The sequence below is a fragment of the Colossoma macropomum genome, unplaced genomic scaffold (genome assembly GCF_904425465.1).
Source record: "Colossoma macropomum unplaced genomic scaffold, Colossoma_macropomum, whole genome shotgun sequence".
In the NCBI taxonomy this organism is placed as follows: Eukaryota; Metazoa; Chordata; class Actinopteri; order Characiformes; family Serrasalmidae; genus Colossoma; species Colossoma macropomum.
In genome coordinates, this window is record NW_023494793.1 from 35,892,403 (window position 1) to 35,914,614 (window position 22,212).

At 41.7% G+C, this 22,212-nt stretch overlaps 1 protein-coding gene across 1 annotated transcript in view; it reads left to right on the forward strand.

Annotated features, from left to right (window-relative positions):
• Nucleotides 1-381: 381 nt before the first annotated feature.
• Nucleotides 382-22,212, forward strand: part of dab2ipa (DAB2 interacting protein a) — a 121,092-nt gene continuing 99,261 nt past the window's right edge. The window contains exons 1-2 of the mRNA XM_036579389.1: nt 382-512; nt 14,310-14,416. Of these exons, the coding sequence (XP_036435282.1) occupies nt 389-512; nt 14,310-14,416 (231 nt within the window). The 5' untranslated portion in view covers nt 382-388. The remainder of the gene's footprint in view (nt 513-14,309; nt 14,417-22,212) is intronic.

Here is a 22,212-nt window from a genome sequence, read left to right on the forward strand (position 1 = left end):
CCTTCTCATAGTTGTCAGTGGCACACTAAATACCTTTCTCTCTCTCTCTCTCTCTCTCTCTCTCTCTCTCTCTCTCTCTCTCTCTCTCTCTCTCTCTCCCCTTTGCAAAGTGTATCTGTGGGAGGAGTAAGAGCTTGCCTTGTCCTCCCTTCTCTCTCTCCCTCGTTCTCACCTCAGTTCCTTTCTCTCAGTAAGTCAGGAGGACCTCTGAACTCCTGCTTCCTGTCTAAAGGTTTTGATCAGTGCCACAGGAGGCTCTGAAGTGCGAACATTTTTTAGCTGGTTCTGATCTGCAGTAGTGCTGATTGACAGGAGACTGTGCTGTTGGAGAAGAGAGAGAGAGAGCGAGAGGGAAAGAGTGCAAGAGTGTGTGTGTTTATATAAGTGCATGTGTGTCATGTCTGGAGCTGTGAGGAGAGCTCTCTGGAGAAGGTCTTACTACTACAGGCTGCTGGGTGGGTCCAGGCACTGGAGAGGCCGATCACGCAGCCGCAGTCGCAAAGCCAACAGGGGTAACTAGAGCTTCATCATATTCCTGTTAACCACTACTGTAGAGTCAACGGGGTAACTACTGTTTCATCATATTCCTGTTAACTGCTACTATACAGCCAATGTGGTGACTACAGCTACCTCATATTCCTCTTAACCAATAATGTACAGTGAACCAACATCTTTTTATTAACTACTACTATACAGTCAATGGACTAACTACAGCTTCATCATATTCTTTTTAACTACTACTGCCAAGTCAACTGGGGTAACTACAGCTTTATCTTCCTATTAAGTACTACAATACAGTCAATGGGGTTGGTAAAGCTTCATCATATTCCTGTTAACTAAAGTTCATTGGGTTACGATGGCTTCGCCATCTTCCTATTAATTACTACTGTATAGTCAATGAGGTAACTACAGTTGCATCATTTTCCTATTAACTACTACTGTGCAGTCAATGGGGTAGATTCAGCTTTGTCATATCAATATTAGCTGTTACTATACAGTCATTGGGGTAACTACAGCTTCATAATCTTATGAACTGCTATTTTACAGTCAACGGGGTAACTGCAGCTTTGCATCGTATTAACTTCTGTACAGTTGATGGGGTGAATACAGCTTTGTCACATACCTTTTCACTACTACTGTACACTCAACAGAGTAACTACACCTTCATTGTCTTCCTTTTAACTACTATTATACAGTCAATGAGAACTATGGCTTCACCATCTTCCTATTAACTACCACTGTACAGTCAATGGGGGTAATTACAGCTTTATCATGTTCCTATTAGCTACTGCGCGTCTGTCAACAAGGGTAACTACAGCTTCATTGTCTTCCTATTAACCACTGGTATACAGTCAACAGGGTAACTGTAACTTGATCATATTCTTATTAACTACTACTGTGCAGACAGTTACTTCTGTATAGTAAACAGAGGCCTCCTGATGACTATTACTGTGTGTGTGTGTGTGTGATATGTATATATATATATATATATATATATATATATATAGTTCTATATATGTGTATATAGTTTCAGTAAAAAGAAAGCTGTCAAATCATTTTTAGTAAGCATTAAGCAAGATATACCAAAAACAAGGCAAAATGTGCCCAAACGTTTGACCTGCAGTGTACATTCTGAGCATTCTATACACATTAATGCGTTATGTAATGGCTGTTTAAATCCGGTTGACCCAGCAGTGCTCGTGTTGTAATGAATGGTGTAATCTCCATACGGGCCTCAGCCAGAGCTTTAATCTTAAAGCTTTAAGGTTCTTCGCCCTTTGGCTCTGCTGTGCTGCTGCTGAGCTGTAAACTGAGCTAAAAAGCCGTATAAGTTTGGAGCAGTTTTGACTGGGCTGACCATTCTGGTCATAAAACTGCCCATTAAGCAAGGCTTCCAATTAGTGGGAAAGGCATTTCATACAGGTCAAAGTGACCGGCGGCTCGGCGTCCAGGCTCTTTGAGGGCAGATTTAGTGTCTCTCTTACATTGTCCAGTGAGAGACGGGTCAGTGAGTGCAGGAGGACTGAGTGAAGTCAGAGATGAGTGACTGAGCAGTGATCTGCACTCTGAGTGTCTGAGGGCTCACTGGGCCGTTTGAGTGTCAGTGATGTCAGAGTTCAGAGTTCAGACTGAGCTCGTTTATTTACCAGCATTATAACAGAGCAGTGAGGAGCAAATACAGTCCCACACAGACACATCTGTTTGATTCTTTTAATTGTTTGTGTTTGTTTGTTTGTTTTTCTTTCTTTTTCTTTCTTTCTCTTTTTTCTTGTTCATTTCATTTATTTTCTTTCTCTTTCTTTCTTTTTTCTTTCTTTCTTTCTTTCTTTTTTGTTGATTTTTGTAAGTTTTTCTCCCTTTTTCTTGTCAATTTCTTTTGTTCTTGTCATTTTCCTTTCTTTCTTTGTTTCTTTCTTTCTTGTTGATTTTATTTTTATTCTAGTTGGTTTTTCTTTCTTTTTTTGCTGATTCATTCTTGTTACTTTTTCCTTTTTGTTTATGTTTCATTCTTGTTAGTTTTTCCTTCTTTCTTTTTTCTTTATTTTGCTGTCTTGCAGTGAGTTTGTCTGCAGGCAACACAGATCATGTCTTTCTTTGTTTGTTTCTGTCTTTTTTCTTGTTCTTTCTCTCTGCCTTTCCCTCTGCCTCTCTCTCTCTTTTCTCTTTCTCCTTTTTCCCATCTCCCTCTTTCTCTTTGTGTGTATCTCTCTCTCTCTCTCTCTCTGTGTTGTAAGGTGGTATTTGATCTGTTGAGGTTTAAACACAGTTAATAACAGTAGACCTTTTTGATTGTGTACTGTTGCCTCTTGTTTCTGCCTCTGAGGTCATGATTCTCTCACCACCTGCACTGATTACAGCATTACAGCCTCTGTGTGTGTGTGTGTGTGTGTGTGTGTGTGTGTGTGTGTGAGAAACAGTTTGACGCATGCCATACACCACTGGACACCTGATGCAGTGAATATAGTTGATTGAACTGTATACATTAATTCCACATTAATAAAATATATTACATCATCACTTACATTTGGCAGTAATCGTGTTGATGTAATATATTTTATTTGTGTGAAAATTATGTATACAGTTGAAAGCAAATTCACTGCGTTCCTTTCTCAGTGTGGTGCTGATGTTTAGCTCTGCTTTAGCTGAACTTTTCTCCATAACTTTTCTTTTTCTGTCTTTTCCTTTTTTAAACAGTGATAGCCGGGTTTCTGTCCTCTTCACTGTTCTCTCAGCACAGTCAGGCTGCCATTCACTTCACAGCCCTCACTTTTTCCTTACATCTCTGAGGTTTATGAACGAATGTAGCGAAAGTGCACAGAGATGTTCCAGAACTGCAGAAAAACCTGCGAACGCTCCTGCGGAGTGTGAGCCGTGAGACAGTGATGCAGTGATCAGACTTCACTGAGAGTCTGCGAGTGTCTCTGCGAGTTCCTTGCAAGTGCTTAGAGCTGATGAAGCTCCACTTTGGAGAAGTTTGGAGATGAAAGGTACGTGTGCAGTAGAAGAATAGGAGCTGATGGCTGAGGAGAGAGAGAGGAGCACCATGTGCCAAGTCTCGCTAGCTTGTTCTCCGAGATGAATCGACATGTGCGCCCTGCGGAGACAGGTGCAGTCAGGAGTTCTACAATATGTGTTTCATAGAACACAGAAAAATCCAGCCGCAGCGCATGGTGATTGACTTTTCAATGCTGCGTTACCCATCTGCTCTCTCTGACTTTCTGCTAATGCTGGCTGCTGTAAACTCGCTGAGTTAGTTTGCATGTATTCTAATGGTACAATACCTGTGCTCTGTGAGCAGACAAGCACAGGTAGAAGACTTTTTCAGAGCCTTACTTGTTATTGTCACCTGTCATTTAATGTAGGCTTTCTTGTTTCCCCCCAACCCATGTGGTGTAGACCAGGGGTTCTCAAATTTTCCACCCCGAAGCCCACCTATAACGCATAGCAGGCCACAGGAAAACTAAAATCAACTATTTAAAGTACAGTTTTAGTTTATTTTCGTAAATGCTGACACTGAAAACCTGAGAATTAGGGCCTGAAAAAGATCAGATCAGCCATTCTGGTTGTCAGATGGTTTGCAAAATTCCTATATATGTTAGAAACCATAAAACATGTTAAAAAAAACACATGGTTGTAGTGATGTTAAAAGGGGGGATGTACAAGGTAGATGTGGACTGTGATTCGGAGCTGCAGTCTATCGTGTTTTCACTGAAAAATACTCCACTGGATTTCACCCAAGGAGTAATTGTTTGGTCTCGAGGCGTCTCTGGTTTTATGGGTTTTTGTGATTCATTTGAAACCACGCTCTGTTCACTGGGCTTTTGGCGTAGCGTCGCCACAATCAACAATAATGGTACATCTTACTTGATATCTGCTTCTTTGTCATTGGCTTATCAGTTTGCACCCAAACACAGCATTCCTGCTACTGAAGAACTGTACCTCAAAAAAAAATCTTTTTTTATCGACCTGTAGTTACATCACTCCTGCCATCCATCTGTTTCTGCCTCTTTCTCCACTCTCTCAGCGGTGGCTACGTCGGCCTTGGGTTTCATGATCGCTTCGTTTCGAAGCAGAGCGATGCTGATTGAGAGGCCTTGAGGTTTGTTGGCAGTTTGATGGACAGTCTGAGCTCCCGCCGCCGGGAAGCATGGGTAATAAAAGGCAGCAGAATGGTTATGTCAGCTCTACACGGATAGAAATGGCTACCTGTCGTGTTCTTGATTGAGCTCAGCCCTGAGCTAGCTGAGCTTCAGACCTGCAGTGACCTTTGACCCTTCTGTTTATTTAGGATGCTGTTACCTCAGAGATGAGGTACGAGTCAGTTTTTGGCCGTCCACTGGTTTCGATGATTGCTGTAACATGCTGCATGTAGAATTTCATATTTACTGATGTTCCTAAAGTTAATGTGGCAAGTTTACTGCACCTATGAAACACCTTCATTCATTATTAAATGAACGTTAAAGGGGCTCTCTGGTCATGCTGAAGTAGTAACCATCACTAGATCTGTTGGAAATGTGCCTCCTCACGTCCTACAGTGGTACTGAGGCAGTCTCTAGAGTCAGATTTTCCAGTTTAAAGACTAGAAAAACCTCCTGTTGATGATGTGTCTTGAAGGTGGGAGGAACATTTGAGAAATTACAAGGATTTTGGGGCAGACTTCTTCCTCTAGCTGGCCAATGCCAAAGGAAACCAGGTACACATTTTAAAATTATGGTTCTTCAAGGGTTCTTTAGTAAATAAAATGGTTCTATATAGAACCGTGAACACTCAAAGAACCCTTTGCATCATTAAAGGGCTCTTTTCATCATAAAAGGGCTCTTCAGATTGATGGAGAATGTGTTTAGTATGGCATCTTCTTGAAAGGGTTTTATATAGAACCAAAAGGGGTTCTTGGATTGTTATGATGTCAAGCTTGTAATAATAGAACTCTTTTTGGTGCTATATAGAACCCATTTCAAAAAGGTTCTGTATAGAACCATGTATAGCACATTCTCCATCAATCTGAAGAACCCTCCTATGATGCAAAGAATCCATTAATCATGCAGAGGGTTCTTTGAGTGTTTGTGGTTCTATATAGAACCATTTTGTTTACTACAGAACCCTTAACGATCCATCTGTTGAAGTGTGTAGCTAATGGTACTGGTAGAAGGACTATCATCACTGTATATGTTAGCTTCTACCCCAGGATTTCTTTATCACCATGAGAGGATTCTCAGTAGTTGTGTGACTCATTCTTGTAATGCATGAGGACAGAAAAAGCACAAAAATTTGGGATTTCTGTCAACCTGATGAGGCTGAGGGATACAGTGCTGCACTACAGAACATTACAAATAGCATATGACAAATAGCGTATTAAGTCCTCGCTTTAGCCGAAATGCCTCTTTAATACTAACATAAAATTCAAAACCATTAAAACCTCATAATTTAGTTTGTTCTTCTCTTATAAAATGACCATTTCTGAAATACGAGGCTTCGTTTGGTCCACTTGTAATGTTTTTGGGGTTTTATGTAGCAAAAACAGTCATCATTCGTTTTTACGTGACCATATTTTGACCTATTTCTTAAAGAAAGCTGTTTCTGTTACTGTGCCTTTAAGACTGATATATGTAAATCAGCTCTGTTGTGATTGGCTGCACTGTAATATATTTCATTCTTAAAGCAGTCCAGGTGGAAACACTCCTTATAACTTCAGTTTGAATGCTCCTAACAACCGTGCAAGACCTAGTAGACCAACCTGCTGTAGGCTAAGTAGGTGGATATGCGTAAATTCATTGTTTTTCACAAAAGCACTGAATTCCAAATGGGATGTTTTTGTTTCCACATATGAACTTCATGGAGTGGGGAATGAATGGGAGGCTTTGAAAAATTGTGTTTACTTACTATGTTTAACTTTTATTTCAAAAAAGCAAGGAACATTCAGTTTTCCATGATAAGGGCTCTGTAATATTGTCATGTGGATTATTAAATTATTACTAATTTAACATTTTAGTCATGTCTCATCATGGCTAGCCTAGATTCAGTCTGGCTGCTTGTGTCATTGCTTTTAGATATCTTAGCACATACTTCAAGCTAATTCTTAGCAGTGTTGTTCTAAGTGCTACAATACATGAGGAAAATGAGGGGCCGGCCTCTCTGAGCTGATGGAAGAGCTTTGAGGAAACTGAGCCTTAATTGTCCACAGCAGTCAGGGCAACTTGGGCTTGACCTGAAAGAGGTCTTGTGCATTTAGATGAAGAGAGAATGAGCCGGGCGTGAGTTATGGCTGTGCTTCATGGCTAAATGAGGCTGTGGGACGTTCCTGCAATTTCCCTGAATGGTGCTGGCCTCGGCGGCGTGTTCCACCGCGCACTTCTCCTACACGCCAGGGCCATGTGTCTTGATCAGGGGAGATTAATGGGGTGCTACCACCGAGCATTTGTGCTGCTGCTATCTGATGGATGGCTCGCTAGGCTGCCTAAAATCTGGGCCTGGATTGATTAACTCGTGTGTACGTTACTATTGGTCATCTGTTCTTGCCAGTTGAGACTGGAGTCACTGTGAGGAACGATCTGGGAGGAAAATAGGTTCATCTCTATCTGGAAATAAGAAAGAGATAGACACTGGAGTAAGACAGAGGTCGTTTCCAGCTATCAAGTAATTACTTATGTTTTCTAGTCAGTCAAAGTGTGTTTCACTTGTCATACCTCGAATTGTCACACTGCAGCTGTTTATAACAAAGTCATCATTATATGATTCTTCAGCCTTACAAACAAAAAGTCAGAGACCATCCTTCCTTTATTTAATTTCCAATCAAAATGAACATTATCTTATTCATTTTTCAGGAGATATTTCTGATGTGAATAGCTGTAAGGTAATTCACCTGCATAAGGAAGGGACAAAGAAAAAAAGTGAAAAAAACAGGAGTTTTCAAAGTGCTTAAAGGTGCAGTGTGTAAGGTTTTGGGGGATCTATTAGCAGAAATGGAATATATTTTATACAGAATAGTGTTTTCATTAGTATATAATCACCTGTAACTATGAATTTTCATTAGCTTAGAAAACTCTAATAAGCCCTTGATGTCTACATAGGAAGCAGGGCCCTCCTCCCCACGGAGGCCACCAGAGGCCATTGCTACAGTAGCCCAGAACGGACAAACCAGGGGTAAAGGGTGATCTCTGACTTTTGCACAGTACAGTGTATATTTGCAATTCAGTCTGTGCAGACAACACCATGCCCTCTTATATTTAGAGTATCTAATGCAACTGGAGACCCCACAGCAACAAGCCCACTAGTGAAGAAGTGAGAATGTTTAAGAAATGATGCAATGGGAGTTGTGTTACATTTATCTCCTTTTGACCTCCCTCTCCTCACCACAGTAACCTCTGAGGCAAACAAACAGCAGCAGGTTTAATTTGGGTCACACCGTTAAAGTGCACACATGGGTAGGCCTCTTAGCTAGAATTAGCAAGAGTCTTTACTACAAGTCATTACAGCGAACCAGTGAACACAAGTACGCTATAAAAGAGCACATACTTGGACTCCATTTTAACACATAGATTCAACTTTTCCTGTCCTCTCAGCATGTTTGAGGTGGGCAAACAGCAGCCAAGCGGTCAACAGTTCAAGCCTCAGTTGCAGGCCGGTGTCAAAAGACCCTAGTGCTTCAGCTGAGGGGACTGGCCCTTTGTCACTTTTAGTGCAAATGATGTGTTCACACTGGAAAATGGGGTGATGTACTAGAGGATCTACTAGAGGATCCAGCCAAGGACTTAAGGTAACTGGGTATGTTATGTTATAGCTAACCTTGACTTGCTAGCATAAGCTAGCTGCTAACCTATTTATGATTGAAAGATATTGTACCACATGGTAATTTGACATTTCCAAGTGCTAAATGTTAATGTTCAAAATGAGACAAAGTCAACAAAAGCCCAGGCTCTACAGAGAGACGTACCTAATCATTAATCATCAAGGCATGTATGATTTCTTAGTAATGTTAGATAGATGCTACTATACCATCAGTATGCTAGTTAACAGTGAACTTTCTCATGCTGGCTGTAGTATGTTGAGTAGGTAACACAATACAACATGAATTTCTCATCTAATCACTAATATAGCCAACTACAGAGCCTGTAAACTGACTACAGCATGCTGATTTAGCCAGCAACATTACGAAAAGTCCAAACTAAAAATGACAAATAGGGTTTGCATTTTACAATCTTAATGTGTTAATTGTGGGCAGCACGGTGGCGCAGTGGGTAGCGCTGTTGCCTCACAGCGAGAATGGCCTGGGTTCAATTCCTGGCCGGGCGACCAGGGTCATTTCTGTGTGGAGTTTGCCTGTTCTCCCCGTGTCTGCGTGGGTTTCCTCCGGGTACTCCGGTTTCCTCCCACAGTCCAAAATATGTGTATGTCTGTCTGTCTGCCCTGCAATGGACTGGCGACCTGTCCAGGGTATATCCTGCCTTCTGCCCAGTGACAGCTGGGATAGGCTCCAGCACCCCACCACGACCCAGAAGGATAAGCGGTTTAGATGATGTATGTATGTATGTGTTAATTGTACTCATAAACTCTTAGCTAGCTACGTTTTTATTATAGCAGTGTTATATGTTAGCCTATGGCATACGTGCGCCATACTTGAGCATCTCAAGAAGTCAAAGTTAATGTTACTCTGGTTCTTTGGGCAGCGTAGCATCTCGTACAGAGATGAACAGAGTGGGCAGTTAGATCTATGGCCGAGCCACTGACTGGTCATTGGGTAGTTAGGTTGCTTCCGAAACTTCTGAGGACCTCAGAGTCCCGACGCTGGTTGCGAACATGACAGGGGCTGATTACTGAAGCAATTCCGGACAGCCGCGGTTGATAAGCAGTTATTGGAGGGTTGAGGAAAGCAAGGTGGAGCTTGGCAGATTTTGATTGGCCATAATGCAGTGACAGTGCTCATAGAAAACAAATGAAATTTCATATAGTAAAAAATAACGTATTATAAATATTCTGGTCTGTGACACTGTGGCTGCGTCCCTGAGTAGACTACTGTAGTATCATAACGGCGCTGTTTCTACATTTAATCTCATGAATAGAGAAGAGTGAAAAAAAAATCCTTCTGAAACTACCAAGGTCCGGACCTCGCTGTCCTTATAGCTGGTTACGGCCATGAAAAAGATTCAAATATACAAATATTCAATGTAAAATATTTTGGAAATTGTTAAAATGGAAAGTATACTTCAGCATACTTGTTATACGACCTCATTTTACAGCTCAGAGAGAGAGTATCAGTAAGGCAGGCAAGTGGCTTCTCATCACTGTGCGTATGACATCATCAGATATCTAGGTCTCTAACATGCATATCTTTAGCTCAGCCTCATGACATCAAAGCTTGTTGTTTCTACTCATCATGTGAGGGAGCGCACAAGTGCGTGGCGGCCTTAGAAGACTCCTAATTGCCATTTAATGATTCGCTTTCGCACGGAATTTTATCCGTACCGACCAAGGAGCTTAATGACAAAAGAATGGTGGAACCAATTACGGCCGTGCAGGTTGATAATGGTGTCACACTTATCAAATGGAACTAGCAGGGCTTGCAGCAGACATCTGCAGGACTGTGCAGTTCTGCTGGAAATCCACAACATGGCGCCTGCCTGTGTGCTGGAAAGGCCTTTCATCCGCCTTTATTTCTGCGCTTTCTGTACTCTGGAATTTAATTAAAGGCACTTGCGCTTGGGTGTTATTTATAGCACGTCATGTTTGCGGCTCCTTGCGCGTTATCAGCGAAATGTTTGCGAGTGTTATTTACTTGTTATGTAATGTCATTTTTGTGTACGCGCGAGCGTTTGTTATCATTTGATTGCATTCAGGCCCACGGGGCGCCAGTCTGGTCATGACACCACACTGAGCATATGGATTAAGATGTTATGATACCAGCCGGGCTAATTAAGACGATAAACAAGAGTTGTTGTTTGGCATCTCCCTCCCATGCATTCCAATCTGTTCATCTACTGAGAGGGAGAACTGTGGGAAAACTGAGACACACACGAGCAGAAAACACACTGACTGGCTGCACTTTTCTATAAAACAAGCTGGCTGCGTTGCTCACACTTTAATCCAGTTTTTAATTGCTGGATTCAGGGCTCCATCAGTCAAGCGCAGAAGTCATTCTGTAATGCATCGCAGCTTAAATCAAGGTGGCTGAACTTTGCTATGCTGGCAGACCCTGTCTAGTTTTGCTCATTCACATTTAACTTACAGCTCAGATTTACAGTGGAGTCCTTTAAGGGTAATTGCTCTTAATGCTATGAATGAAAACAAACACAAGCTGACACTGTTCAGTGCAGGTAGAGGAGGCTGTGTGGTGTTGAAAGTGTAAATTTAAAATTAACTCAAAATGAAATAAAAGAAAAAGGTGCAGTTTTTAATAGGTTCCCTGCCTTCGTAAGTCTGACACCTCAGCCCAGTGGTGGATATCAGGACCAGCGAAGATTAAGTGCATGTGGAAAATTACTGGTTTAAGTCTTTAGATTTTACGTTGTGCAGTGGGTAGCACTGACGCCTCACAGCAAGAAGGGCCTGGGTTTGATTCCCCGGCCAGGCAACCAAGGTTCTTTCTGTGTGGAGTTTGCATGTTCTCCAAGGTCTGTGTTGGTTTCCTCCCACAGTCCAAAGACATGTGGTCATGTGAATTGGAGATGCTAAACTGCCCCTAAGTGTGTGATTTGTATGTGTTTGTAAATGTGTGTGTCTCTGTGTCTGCCCTGTGATGGACTGATGGCCTGTCCAGATTGTTTCCTGCTTTCTGCCCAGTGATCACTGGGCACTGGGATAGGCTCCAACAACCCCTGTGACCCATAAGGATAAGTGGCTTAGATTGTGTGTGTGTGTGTGTGTGTGTGTTTGTGTTGTGTCCGAGAAGACCAGTATATCCAACATTTCTAGCTTGAGGCTTGTACACAGTATGTAGTACATCAGACTGCCAGTTATTTGTGATCTGCTGAAGCATTAAGATTTCCCTTCACTGGAACTAAGGGTTCTAGGCCAAGCCCTGAAAAACAACCCTATATCATTATCCCTCCTCCACCAAACTTTACAGTTGGCACAGTTCAGTCAGACAGGTAACATTCTCCCAGCCTTTGCCAAACCCAGATTTCAGTATCGCCAAATACCGATTTTAGTACAAAAACTATTTATCTTTCTCATAGCTGCATAGATTTTTGCCTTAGCCAGATGCAGCTAAACTTACATGAATAGTACTAAAGTTCCTGTTACAAAACCCTCCCTCTGGCTCCACCCTTTTCTGACTCTGGCCCATTATGAACCTGCCCTGGCTCCTCCCAGTCATTATTTGCACCAGTGTCTTATTTATTTGCGTTGCTTTCAGTTGTCTGCAGTTAGGTTTCTTTGTGTGTGTATATGTGTGTGTGTCCTTGTGTTGCTGTCTTTGCAAAATTTCTTAGCCTTGCACACGTTATCTGAGTTTTTTTTTGTCACCTGTTTTTGGGTGACCTGTATAGTACCTAGAAACAAGCTGGCTATTTGATATTGGACCCCTGCTGAAGAGCTGCCCTTGCCCAAAATTAATGACCTGGATTTTTGAAAATACTCTTTTTAATACACTGACTTAGCTCATGCTTCCACCTACCACTCATTCATCACAGTTCATCACATGTGTGAGGAATGAGTGAGCGAGCAGTCAGACACAGCCTGGACCACTGGACCATCTGGTAAAAAAAAAATTTTTAACATCTGGTTCATACAGAGTGTTAAGGCTCTACAGAAGTCCGTAGTAAAGACGGAAAACTTCACAGAAGACTAGCAGCCCCGATATCTAAACCTATAGCTGCTGCGCTAACAATGCTGCTACAAAAACAGTTGAAAAAGTGCCAAAGAGTCAAACCGGTAAACAAATGTATTATTTATCAAAGTAAAATAACTGAAAAGTAGCAGAACAATGTAACTACCAGTAAAGGAAAGCCAAATCTAAACATGTCAGTCGCATCAAAACCAGTTTGTTCCCCTTATTATAATTTTGAAAAATCATCATGACATATGGGCCAATAGAAAAATGCTGATAGATACGATCCACAGTTACTTACATTCAAGTAAACAACCTCTTCCTTTAAAGTTAACGTTTTGGAGATACCAGGTTTTGTGACAACACAAGAAAGGCAGCTCCACTGTTAAATAAGTCTGTTCATGACTGTGAGGATTGATTACTTAGTCATCACAGGACACCTTTTAAAAGTTTGAGTCAGAACACTTTTACCAAAGTACCAGACTAACCAACGAGGATCAAATGAGTGGAATACGGATAGTGTCCTCTTCCACATTCCTCCTTTGATTTGCTTGACTTCCTCCGTTCCGGAGCCTTGTTGTTATTCAAATAACCCTCCCAGCGAGAAAAGTAGAGAGCGAGAGCTGGCAAACTTGGGTTTCTGATTTTGTGTCTTATCTCCCCCGGCAAGAGAGTCAGCGGGGCAGAGCGAGCCGTAACTTTGGAGGCGAGTTTGAAAAGCTGCAGACAGTGGCGAAAAGATGAATTTCATAGATCTTGTCTTTCGGGATGGCTGCACACGCTTTCTCATTTGTTTTTCTGCACAAGCACTCATTCCCTCTTTCCCTCTGCCTGCCGGGCAGCCGGAGATCAGGCACGTGTGAGGAATAAGCGAGCGAGCAGTCGGACACAGCCTGCCATGCAGGACGGCCACATGTGGGACTGACACAACAGAGCAGCCCAATTAGAGCTTTTTCACTGTGCTGTGATGATGATTGACAGTGTAGAGCTGTGTTCATGAGCTTTTGTTTATTGACAGGTTTTGGAGAGTTACACTCTTACACTCGTACACAAGTGCACTCATAAGGTGTTGAAGAGATTAGGTTCTTTAAAATGAAGTGTTTCAAATGGTTCTTGACTTGGATGATTCCAGGAAAACCATTTTCAGAGCCCCTATCATGGAAAATCACATTTTTCTTGCTTTTTTCATATAAGGGAGTTTAATGTAGCATTTAAACGTTGTTTTAAATCACATCATTCAATCCACAGTCTGTACAGTCCATATATGGAAACTCAACTACAAAACCTTTATTGAATTAATTGTTTTGTGATGTCACAGAAACCAGCACATATATTTCCATCTGTTCAGCCTACAGCAGGTTAGTTCCATCCATTCACGCTGAGGTTATAAGCAGTGTTTCAGCTTGCTTTCAGAGTGAGACACAATACAGCACAGCCAATCAGAAAAAAGTCATAAAGTTGTAAAGGCGCAGTAACAAAAACAGCCTGTTTAATTCTAAGGGATAAAGAAAATGTTATATTAAAAGGAATTATTATGAATTATTGTTCTCGTTGTATAACCCCCCCCCCCAACAAACATTAGAAATGGACCTCAGTGAAAAGAAGACGGTTGGATGTGGCCATTTCAATTGGTTTTGAACGTTTATACTATTTTAAGGTTTGTTAACGTTCTTCACAATCACAAACCTCATTTACAAAATTGAAAATAATGGAAGAAACATTGAGAAGAACCAAGTCTCCAAAGAGGAACCTATCCTTCTGTGGGCCACACCAGCCAGGATTCCTACAGCACAGGTTTAGAAGAAGGATTAGCAGCATAGAGGCAATGGGATTATACAGAGGAGAGACCCAGCTGATTAACTAGCGACCAAACTGAAAAGTCTCTTAAACATTAAGATTGATTATTTATTCCATCATAGGAAACCGACTGAAACTCCTCCAGAGAAGCTCAACATCTGCCTTGCTTGATGGGACAGTGTTTTGTTGTGTCACTCTATGTACTATAGGTAACATTATGTTTCTGTTTTTCTTTTATTTTTCCTCCCAGAGTCGCCCACCGAGCGTGTGGGCCGCAGGCGCAGCATGCCCGGCAGCACCATGGACAAACCTCCCCCCACCATTGAATCGGCAGCCTCCACACCCTTCAGAGTCACGGTAAGCCTGGACCTGCTGATAGCATAATTATCATGGGGTTTATTTATAGGACCAGCTTGAAATAAAAATGTGTCACCAATACTGATTTTAGGGTTTTAAAACTTCTGATAACTGATAATCAGTGATGCACTGAATTGAAAATATGGAAACCAAAATTCAGAATACACTCAGCCATAAACTAAAACCGTTATATATAATTTGTATTTTTATTGATGCTTTTGATGCCGCTATAAATGGAAAAAACCTTGTTTTTTAATAAAGCACAAGTATGTGGCTTTGGAGCTCCCTTCTAGCAATCTGAAGTTCCTCCAGCAGGGAGCGCTGTTGGTGTTTGCCATTTAGAAAAGAAACATCCACAAACTGATGCAAAACCAGACATAAAAAGGTTTATTGCCAAAAGATGTTGAGATACTCGGCATCATTTATGTGATTTTCATTGAAGAGTTGTAGAATAGTGGACTGTGTTTGAATCTTTCACTGTTGATCTGCTGCTGCTCAAACTGTTTGAACACATTAGTGTTTACCAGCACAGGAGAGCGAAGGACACAAGCAGTGTTTTGATTATTTGTTAATTGTCAGATTTTGATTCTTCCTACTGCTTGACCAATTTCCTCTTTTGCTTATTTTGGCCAAATTTTTCAGCTTTCTTCTGTATATGTATTTTTACTCTAAATGCAACTTTTGACAGTTTTTGGCCAAAATTTTCTGGTGGCTGAAATTTTGGTGCATCCTAAACTAGGGATGCATCAGTACTGATACAGATATTGGGTATCGGTCCAATAACGTGCTCATTTACTCGTACTCATAAAATGCGCTGATACCAGTATTCCGCTACCAGCTGTGACGTAAGCTGAGCGTAGCTGCCGTGCTAATAAACACACACAGTGAAAGAGGCTCTGCTCACACAGTGAAGTGTTCTGACTCCATGACAGTCGGACCGAAAGCTGTCGGTCATTTCAAACATTCACCTTCAATCAGGAATACACTGCATGATTTTAGCCCATTTTAAACACACAAACACGATCACAACCGCTTCCCCAGTACGGGTGAAGATGTACAGGTCAAGTAAATGGAGGGAAAAAAAGTCGAGGTTTGCTTCCAAAGTCCATCTGCATCTGTTTACTCTGCTTGACTGAATACAGTAACGAGGTATAAACTTTAATACTGTGATTTTTTTTTTTGTAGAATAGGCTGTGGAGAAGCCGTGTTGTCCTACCGTGTACATCACCGCCTGGCTTTTAGCTTCAGTGCACAGTGTCAGCCAGTTTGCTCTGTACTCAGTGCGCAGCATGTTATTTTGAATGAAACAGCTTTATTTTTCAAACTGTCCGCAGACAGAGCTGTGCTGTCTGTAGAGGCTGCGTTTTCTGTATAAATCTTTGGCTTTGTCTGCACACGCTGAAACATACAGCGTGAGTCACCAAAGAGCAAGATCTCTAAAATCACACAGGGTATGTCTGTCTTTAGAGGACGTTCAGCCACAGCTCAACCAGCCAAACAAAATTCTTCCAACAAGATATAAAACTCAAAGTTGGATGCATTAGCCTCGGATGTGATTCCTGCTGTTGCTGTGCTTCTCCATCCAGAGTAACTATAGCTATCTAATGCACTTCATTTAAAATCATTAGATTTTCATGATTTATTTTTTAAGGTACATTATACTCATTTACACCAACAACTCAGTGCAGTATAGGACTAGTATCGGCAAGTACTAAAAAATATGTACTCGTACTCTGAAAAAACTGGTATCGGTGCATCTCTAATCCCAAACATTAATATCAGCTGATATAATTTTATATGTCCAAAATTTCAACAGGATCTTACTGTTTATTAGTGAGATTATAATAAAATTCTTAGCCTACTTACCTCAACAGCTGCTGTCTAGATGGGATGTATGGCTTCCATATCTTCGTGTGATGGCCAAGCAAGGCCCTGTATTCACAAAGCAAGATATTAACGCCCCTTAGTGTCCAACAGGTTGTTTGGTGGTGGTTGAAAACAGTATCACATTCTTGAATGTAGTTTTCTTATATAACATTTAAAACGACTTTAACAAAGCTTTATCGATGAGAGTTCACAGATGCTGATAAATCTCGGAAGCCTCAATCAGCTGAATGTTGCATCGATTGGATTCATGCAATTAGATTTTTTTTTTTTTTTTTTACATGCAAACCACCTCATGAACTTGGCTCACATGCTCACTTACTCAGTCATGTTTAGGGGGAGCTTTTGTACTTTACTGAAAGTGAGGAAACGAATTAGCAGGACCTCACAAATACACGTTTGCAGTCACACATTGCAAGTATATACAGTAAAAGGCCTGAAAGACGATATACGATGCATACAGTGCTGCTGCTGCAGAACAGCATCTGCTGGATTGTGGAGATTTTGTTTGCATCTAACATTTACTATTTCTTTGCGTTTTGTCAAGAAGCTCTTGCGTAGATGCTGTAACAGCAGAAATTTGCGAGGCATTGCCTCTCCGGCAGCACTTTACGCTCTGAGTGCTGTGGAACTGTGCTCCACATTTTGAGCAATTGACTCTGTCTCTGTTTATCAGGATTAGTGAACCGGGGGGCCAGTGTATGTAACTCGGAGGCTAATACCTTGGCCACGTTCACGTGAGTGAGTCACAAGGTTAATCCTTGCAGATGTGACGTGTCAGGATAATGCAGGTGTCATTAGATGCGCACAGCCAGAAAAAGAGACGTCCTTCCACTGCCTTCACTTTAACTGCCTTCAGCGCTGTAGCTCTGCTGCACAGGGCCTGCAGCTTTGCTGAGAGCTTCTTCTCTGTTCAGAGACAGCACTGCCCAGCTCCTGCCAGGCAGTGACCCAGACGCAGCTGGTCTCATCCACCCTGTGGGCAGCCTGAGGGGCAAACCTGATCTGGCTTACTGACAACCTTAAAGGAAAAGCCTGACAGAAATCAAATGTGAATGCTAACATTGCTAATTGGATGAGAAAGCTAGTATCCCCTAGTTAGTCTGATGCAAATGATATCATACTAATTGAGGTTACCATTTTCACTTCCTATTAGCTATGTTAGCGTTCTGGCTAGGCTGTTCCTTTATGCTCTGTTTTTTGTTTTTAGTCTCAGCCGTGTGTGATGACTTCTCCTTACCTCTCTTCCCTTTATTCCCAGGGCCCTATGTTTCTTAAATGAAGGAAGGGGAAGGAAATTCTATGCTCCCGTAGCCCCTTGTTTCAGTTCCATGTTGCCTCAATTAGGCTTCCTCAACATGAAATTGAGAAACGTCGTATCTCTGGTATATTCACAAACATACATATCCTGATGTTAAATAGTCATCTTCAGTGAATAAGAATCTATTGTGTGATAGACAGTATTACTAAAAAATATTATTTTATTTGAACTTCACAATGTTAAGAACATTGCAAGACATCACCAAAACTGACATTTCTGTTAACATTGGAATCTTTAAGCACATCCTCAATTACAACATCTACAGTTATAATTTAATATGCCCTCGTCCAACATTTTCCCTTTTCAGGAATCCCTAATGCTATGTTAAGTTTGTTACTTTACTCTTTGGTGACCCCAGGATCATAATCAAGACCAATCAATCAATGTAGCATACTGGGGTATGATGTGTTTTATAAAGAGCTGATGGAACATAGAACCCTAAGAACATAGAACTCTTGTAACATAAGACACTGGGAATATAGCACTCTTGTAACTAGGACTCTCATGACATAGAACCTTGGGAAAATATGACTCTTGAGTCTCATAGTGTAGGACCCTGCGAAAACATAGGACTCTTATAACATAGGACCCTGAAAATACTGGAAAAATAAGACTCTCGCAAACACGGAACCATCGTAACATTGGACTATTGTAACATAGGTCTCTGGTAACATGGGGCTCTCATGGCATAGTACTCTCATAACATAGTACCCTGGGAACATAGGACTCTTACAACACAGAACTCTTGTAACACAGATCTCTCATAACATATGACTCTTGTAACACAGGAGTCTTGTAATACAGACCTCTCGTAACATGGGTCTCTCGTAACATAGGACACTGGGAGAATATGACTCTCATACCAGAAACCTTGGGAAAATACGACTATTATGACCCTGGAAACATAGGACTCTTATAACACAGAACTTTTGTAACATAGGACTACTGTAACATAGGTCTCTGGTAACATAGGCCTCTCATGGCATAGGACATAGTACCTTGAGACTAGGACTCTTGTAACACAGATCTCTCGTAACATAGGACACTGGGGAAAATATTACTCTCGTAACATAGGACTCCTTTAACACAAGAGTCTTGTAACAAAGAAATCTCATAGTATAGGACGCTGTGGACTGGAAACATAGGACTGTCCTAACACAGAACTCTCATAACATTGAACCATTGTAACATAGGTCTTTGGTAACATAGGACTCTCATAGCATAAGACTCTTGTAACGTAGTACCCTGGGAACATAGAACTCCTACAACAGAGAACTCTCATAGCATAGGACACTGGGAAAATATGACTCTCTTAACATAGGACTCTTGTAACGTAGGGCTCTAGTGACATAGAATCCTAGGAACATAGGTACGCTGCTGTTCGCATTGATCTTGCATTGCTAGGTAGTTTTCACTCAGTGGTGTCGCTTGTGTTGTGTGTAATCAGCTGGAAACATGTCAGCAAAAAAAAACTTGATACTACATGATAATTGAAACCTGTTTGCCTGGGAGGCATTAATTAGCCTTTAGGCAATATAGCCTTAAAGACCTGAATCGAATGCTAATACACTTTTTGTCCTGGACCCCTTTAGGCCTGAGTGGAGGCTAATGTGCCTTTAGGCTATACAGCCCTACAGGCCTGATTAAAAGGCTGCTGTAGTACCTCTGGAGGATATGGATGCAATCCTGGCTGGTTTGTGTGTGATAACCTGACAGATGGGATGACAGTCCTGCTGTGTATGTGTGTGTATGTGTGTGTATTATGGTCTTTCAGGCACAGCTGGCCATGGCTGCGTCTGATGCCCACTCGGTCTCTCTTTCTGTTTGTTCTGCTTTCCATTTGCCGGTGTCTGTCTTTATGGCCTTGTCTCCATCAGAAGAGAGGGACGAATTGTTGATTGTTTGTTACGTAAGACTGTGTCCTTTAAGACTGCTCCCGGCACAGCCACCTGACAGGAGTCATGTGACCAAGTGCACCATATGCACCGGTTGCCATGGTGACAGCGCAGATCAGACAAACAGATTTGTTCCTGCTTTTGCCTTTGTCGTGTCTGTCTTTATCGCCAAAGTTTGGCGGATAAGATCGCTGAACACATCCGTGCGACCGTATGTGAACATTTTGTTGGAATGTTAAATAATACAGGCTGTTCGTGTTTATCTAAAACAAATTCCCCCATTCTTTGAGTGAACGAGTAGAATAAAGCATTCCTCTGTTTGATTTAGCCCACGAGTCTTTCTCTTTACATTTTGAATGCGAAACGCATTTCTCTGGAGTCATTCTAAGGGGATAAAAGACCCGCTGTCATTGTGTTTGCTCTTTTGCTGTGTTCACGCTGCCCCCTGCCCCCACCCCTCTGCTATTTACCCTCCGCGGAGGCTCAGGTAAACAAGCTGCCTATTCAACCCCACACTCCTCCTAATTACACAGCCAAACTAATGACAGGATCCATTAGCAGACGCCGAGCCGATCGGCCGGTGTGTACGTAAGCATGCGGCGGGGAATGAGTATGTCTGCCGCATGCTGATGAGGTGTGTGTGTGTGTGTGTGTATGTGTGTATGTGTGTATGTGTGTGTGTGTGTGTGTGTGTGTGTGTGTGTGTGTGTGTGTTCTGGGCTCCCGTGGGGCCGTTGGGAAGCCCTGCTGCGTCTGCCTGCACACGTGCGGCCCGTGCTAATCGAACAGGACCCAGAGCTTGTTGGAGCTGGGCCTCAGGCTGTGAGGAACACAGCCATGTTCACCCAGGAGAAATTCAATACATTCAACTATATGCTGATCAGAGCTGTAGGTTAGGGATCCCCTCACTGTCAGGAGTGAGCTGCTCTTTCTGTCTTTGTCTCTGTCTCTCTCTCTTTTCTTGTCTGTGTGCTCTTGTCTCTTTTTTCCTCTCTCTCTGTCTTTTTCTTTTCTCTCTCCCCTTTCCCTCATTTTCTCTGTGTGACTTTTTCTGTCTGATTTTAGTTAAAACAAATCATTGAATCATCTCATTTTGTCACTACCAAAACAATAATAATGAATTCGCAGCGCTGCAAAATGTTTTGGTACTGACTGTTTCAGTAGTGACAATTTAAGCTAATTTTGAGCATAAGTGAAAAACTCTAGCCAGTACATGACTGGCAAACACAGCTTCGAACGGTTGAACACACATAAAATCATAATAGTTTTCAAAGAAGTTTATTTAATTGCAGAAAATCTGTGTTTCGGTAGTGACAATGCTTAATGTTACACACTGATTTTCAGACTTCGGGGCACATTAACTGCAAAACAGTGGGATCTAACTGCTCACTACGTGGCCATGAGGGACAGGGACGCCCTCTCACTTCCTGCTCTAAAATGCCGGAGTGTCGCTAAAATAAGGCTCTGCCTATGGACTAAAACTCTGTGTTTCGGTAGTTACATGAAAACGTGGGACAGCATTTTGAATACAGTTTTTTATTTAAAAATTAAGTTCATGGTAAATCTTTCAACTTCAAAAATAAAAAAAAAATTAAGTATTATTTTCAGAAGTTGAAGTTTAGGGTTTGGGACGGCCACCTCCCAATAGAAACCCTATAAGTGATGATTTTGAATATATTTAGCTTATTACTATCTCAGTTAATACCTTGGGTTTTAGTAGATCATAGCATCATCCTTGTATCTAGTATTTAAGGTCTGAATGCTTTAATGTTGGACTGAAGTTTGAACTAATTCTGTAGAATGGTCAATGTTATTGGCCTACCACAAACATAGCACTTCAGGCCTCCCCCCCAAAGACAAAAAGTCTGGGCAGCTCTGATAAAGACAGTATATCAGCCAGCACTTCACATAGATGAGTTTCAGGCTGAGCTCTGTTCTGCTCTGCACTCCCAGACCAGACTGTCTGGCTTCCGGCTGTGGATAATGCTGTTGGATGGATCGTTTCAGCAGCTCCGACTGATGTAGGCTTTTATTGGGTGCATGCTGTAGACTGCAGTCTGCTCTAAAGTGTTATTTGACCCCTGATACAGACTTCTCTGCAGCAGCGGGTAGCAGACAGTGGCACTGATTGGTTCGGGGAACTCTTAGCGCTTTTCCCGGACTCATCAACAGAGAAGAAACTGTAGTTGTGAAGAAGAGTCTGGAAGTGCTTCAGTGTAAGGACCCTCTTTGAAAGGTCCTTGTCAAAAATTAGAATTTGATCTGAACTCTGCTGTTGGTCTTGTGACGTCTATGCAGTCGTATGTATAAAGCAAGCAATAATCCTCAGCTTTAAGGTCTAAAGTCAGCTGAGTTTTGTTGAGAGAGTACTGAGAACTACATTGAGGACCCTGCAGCTCAGTGTTGAGGATATTATCACCACCAACTGCTGTCATAAATGAGCTCATCTCCTTCATAAACAAGAGAAATTAGATATTACATCATTTCAGAGGTACATACTTGGACACAGTGCAATCCTCAGTGGACTGAAGTGAGCATCCATGGCTTAACCCTTTACACTGTAGCAGTATTATTCTGTAATAGAACTGTCACAAGGCTGGTGCGAATAATTTGAATACTGAAATATTTGTTCATTACGTTAGTTTTAGTTTCATTTGGTATTTTGTAGTGGTGCAACATAATCTGATAACTGCAGA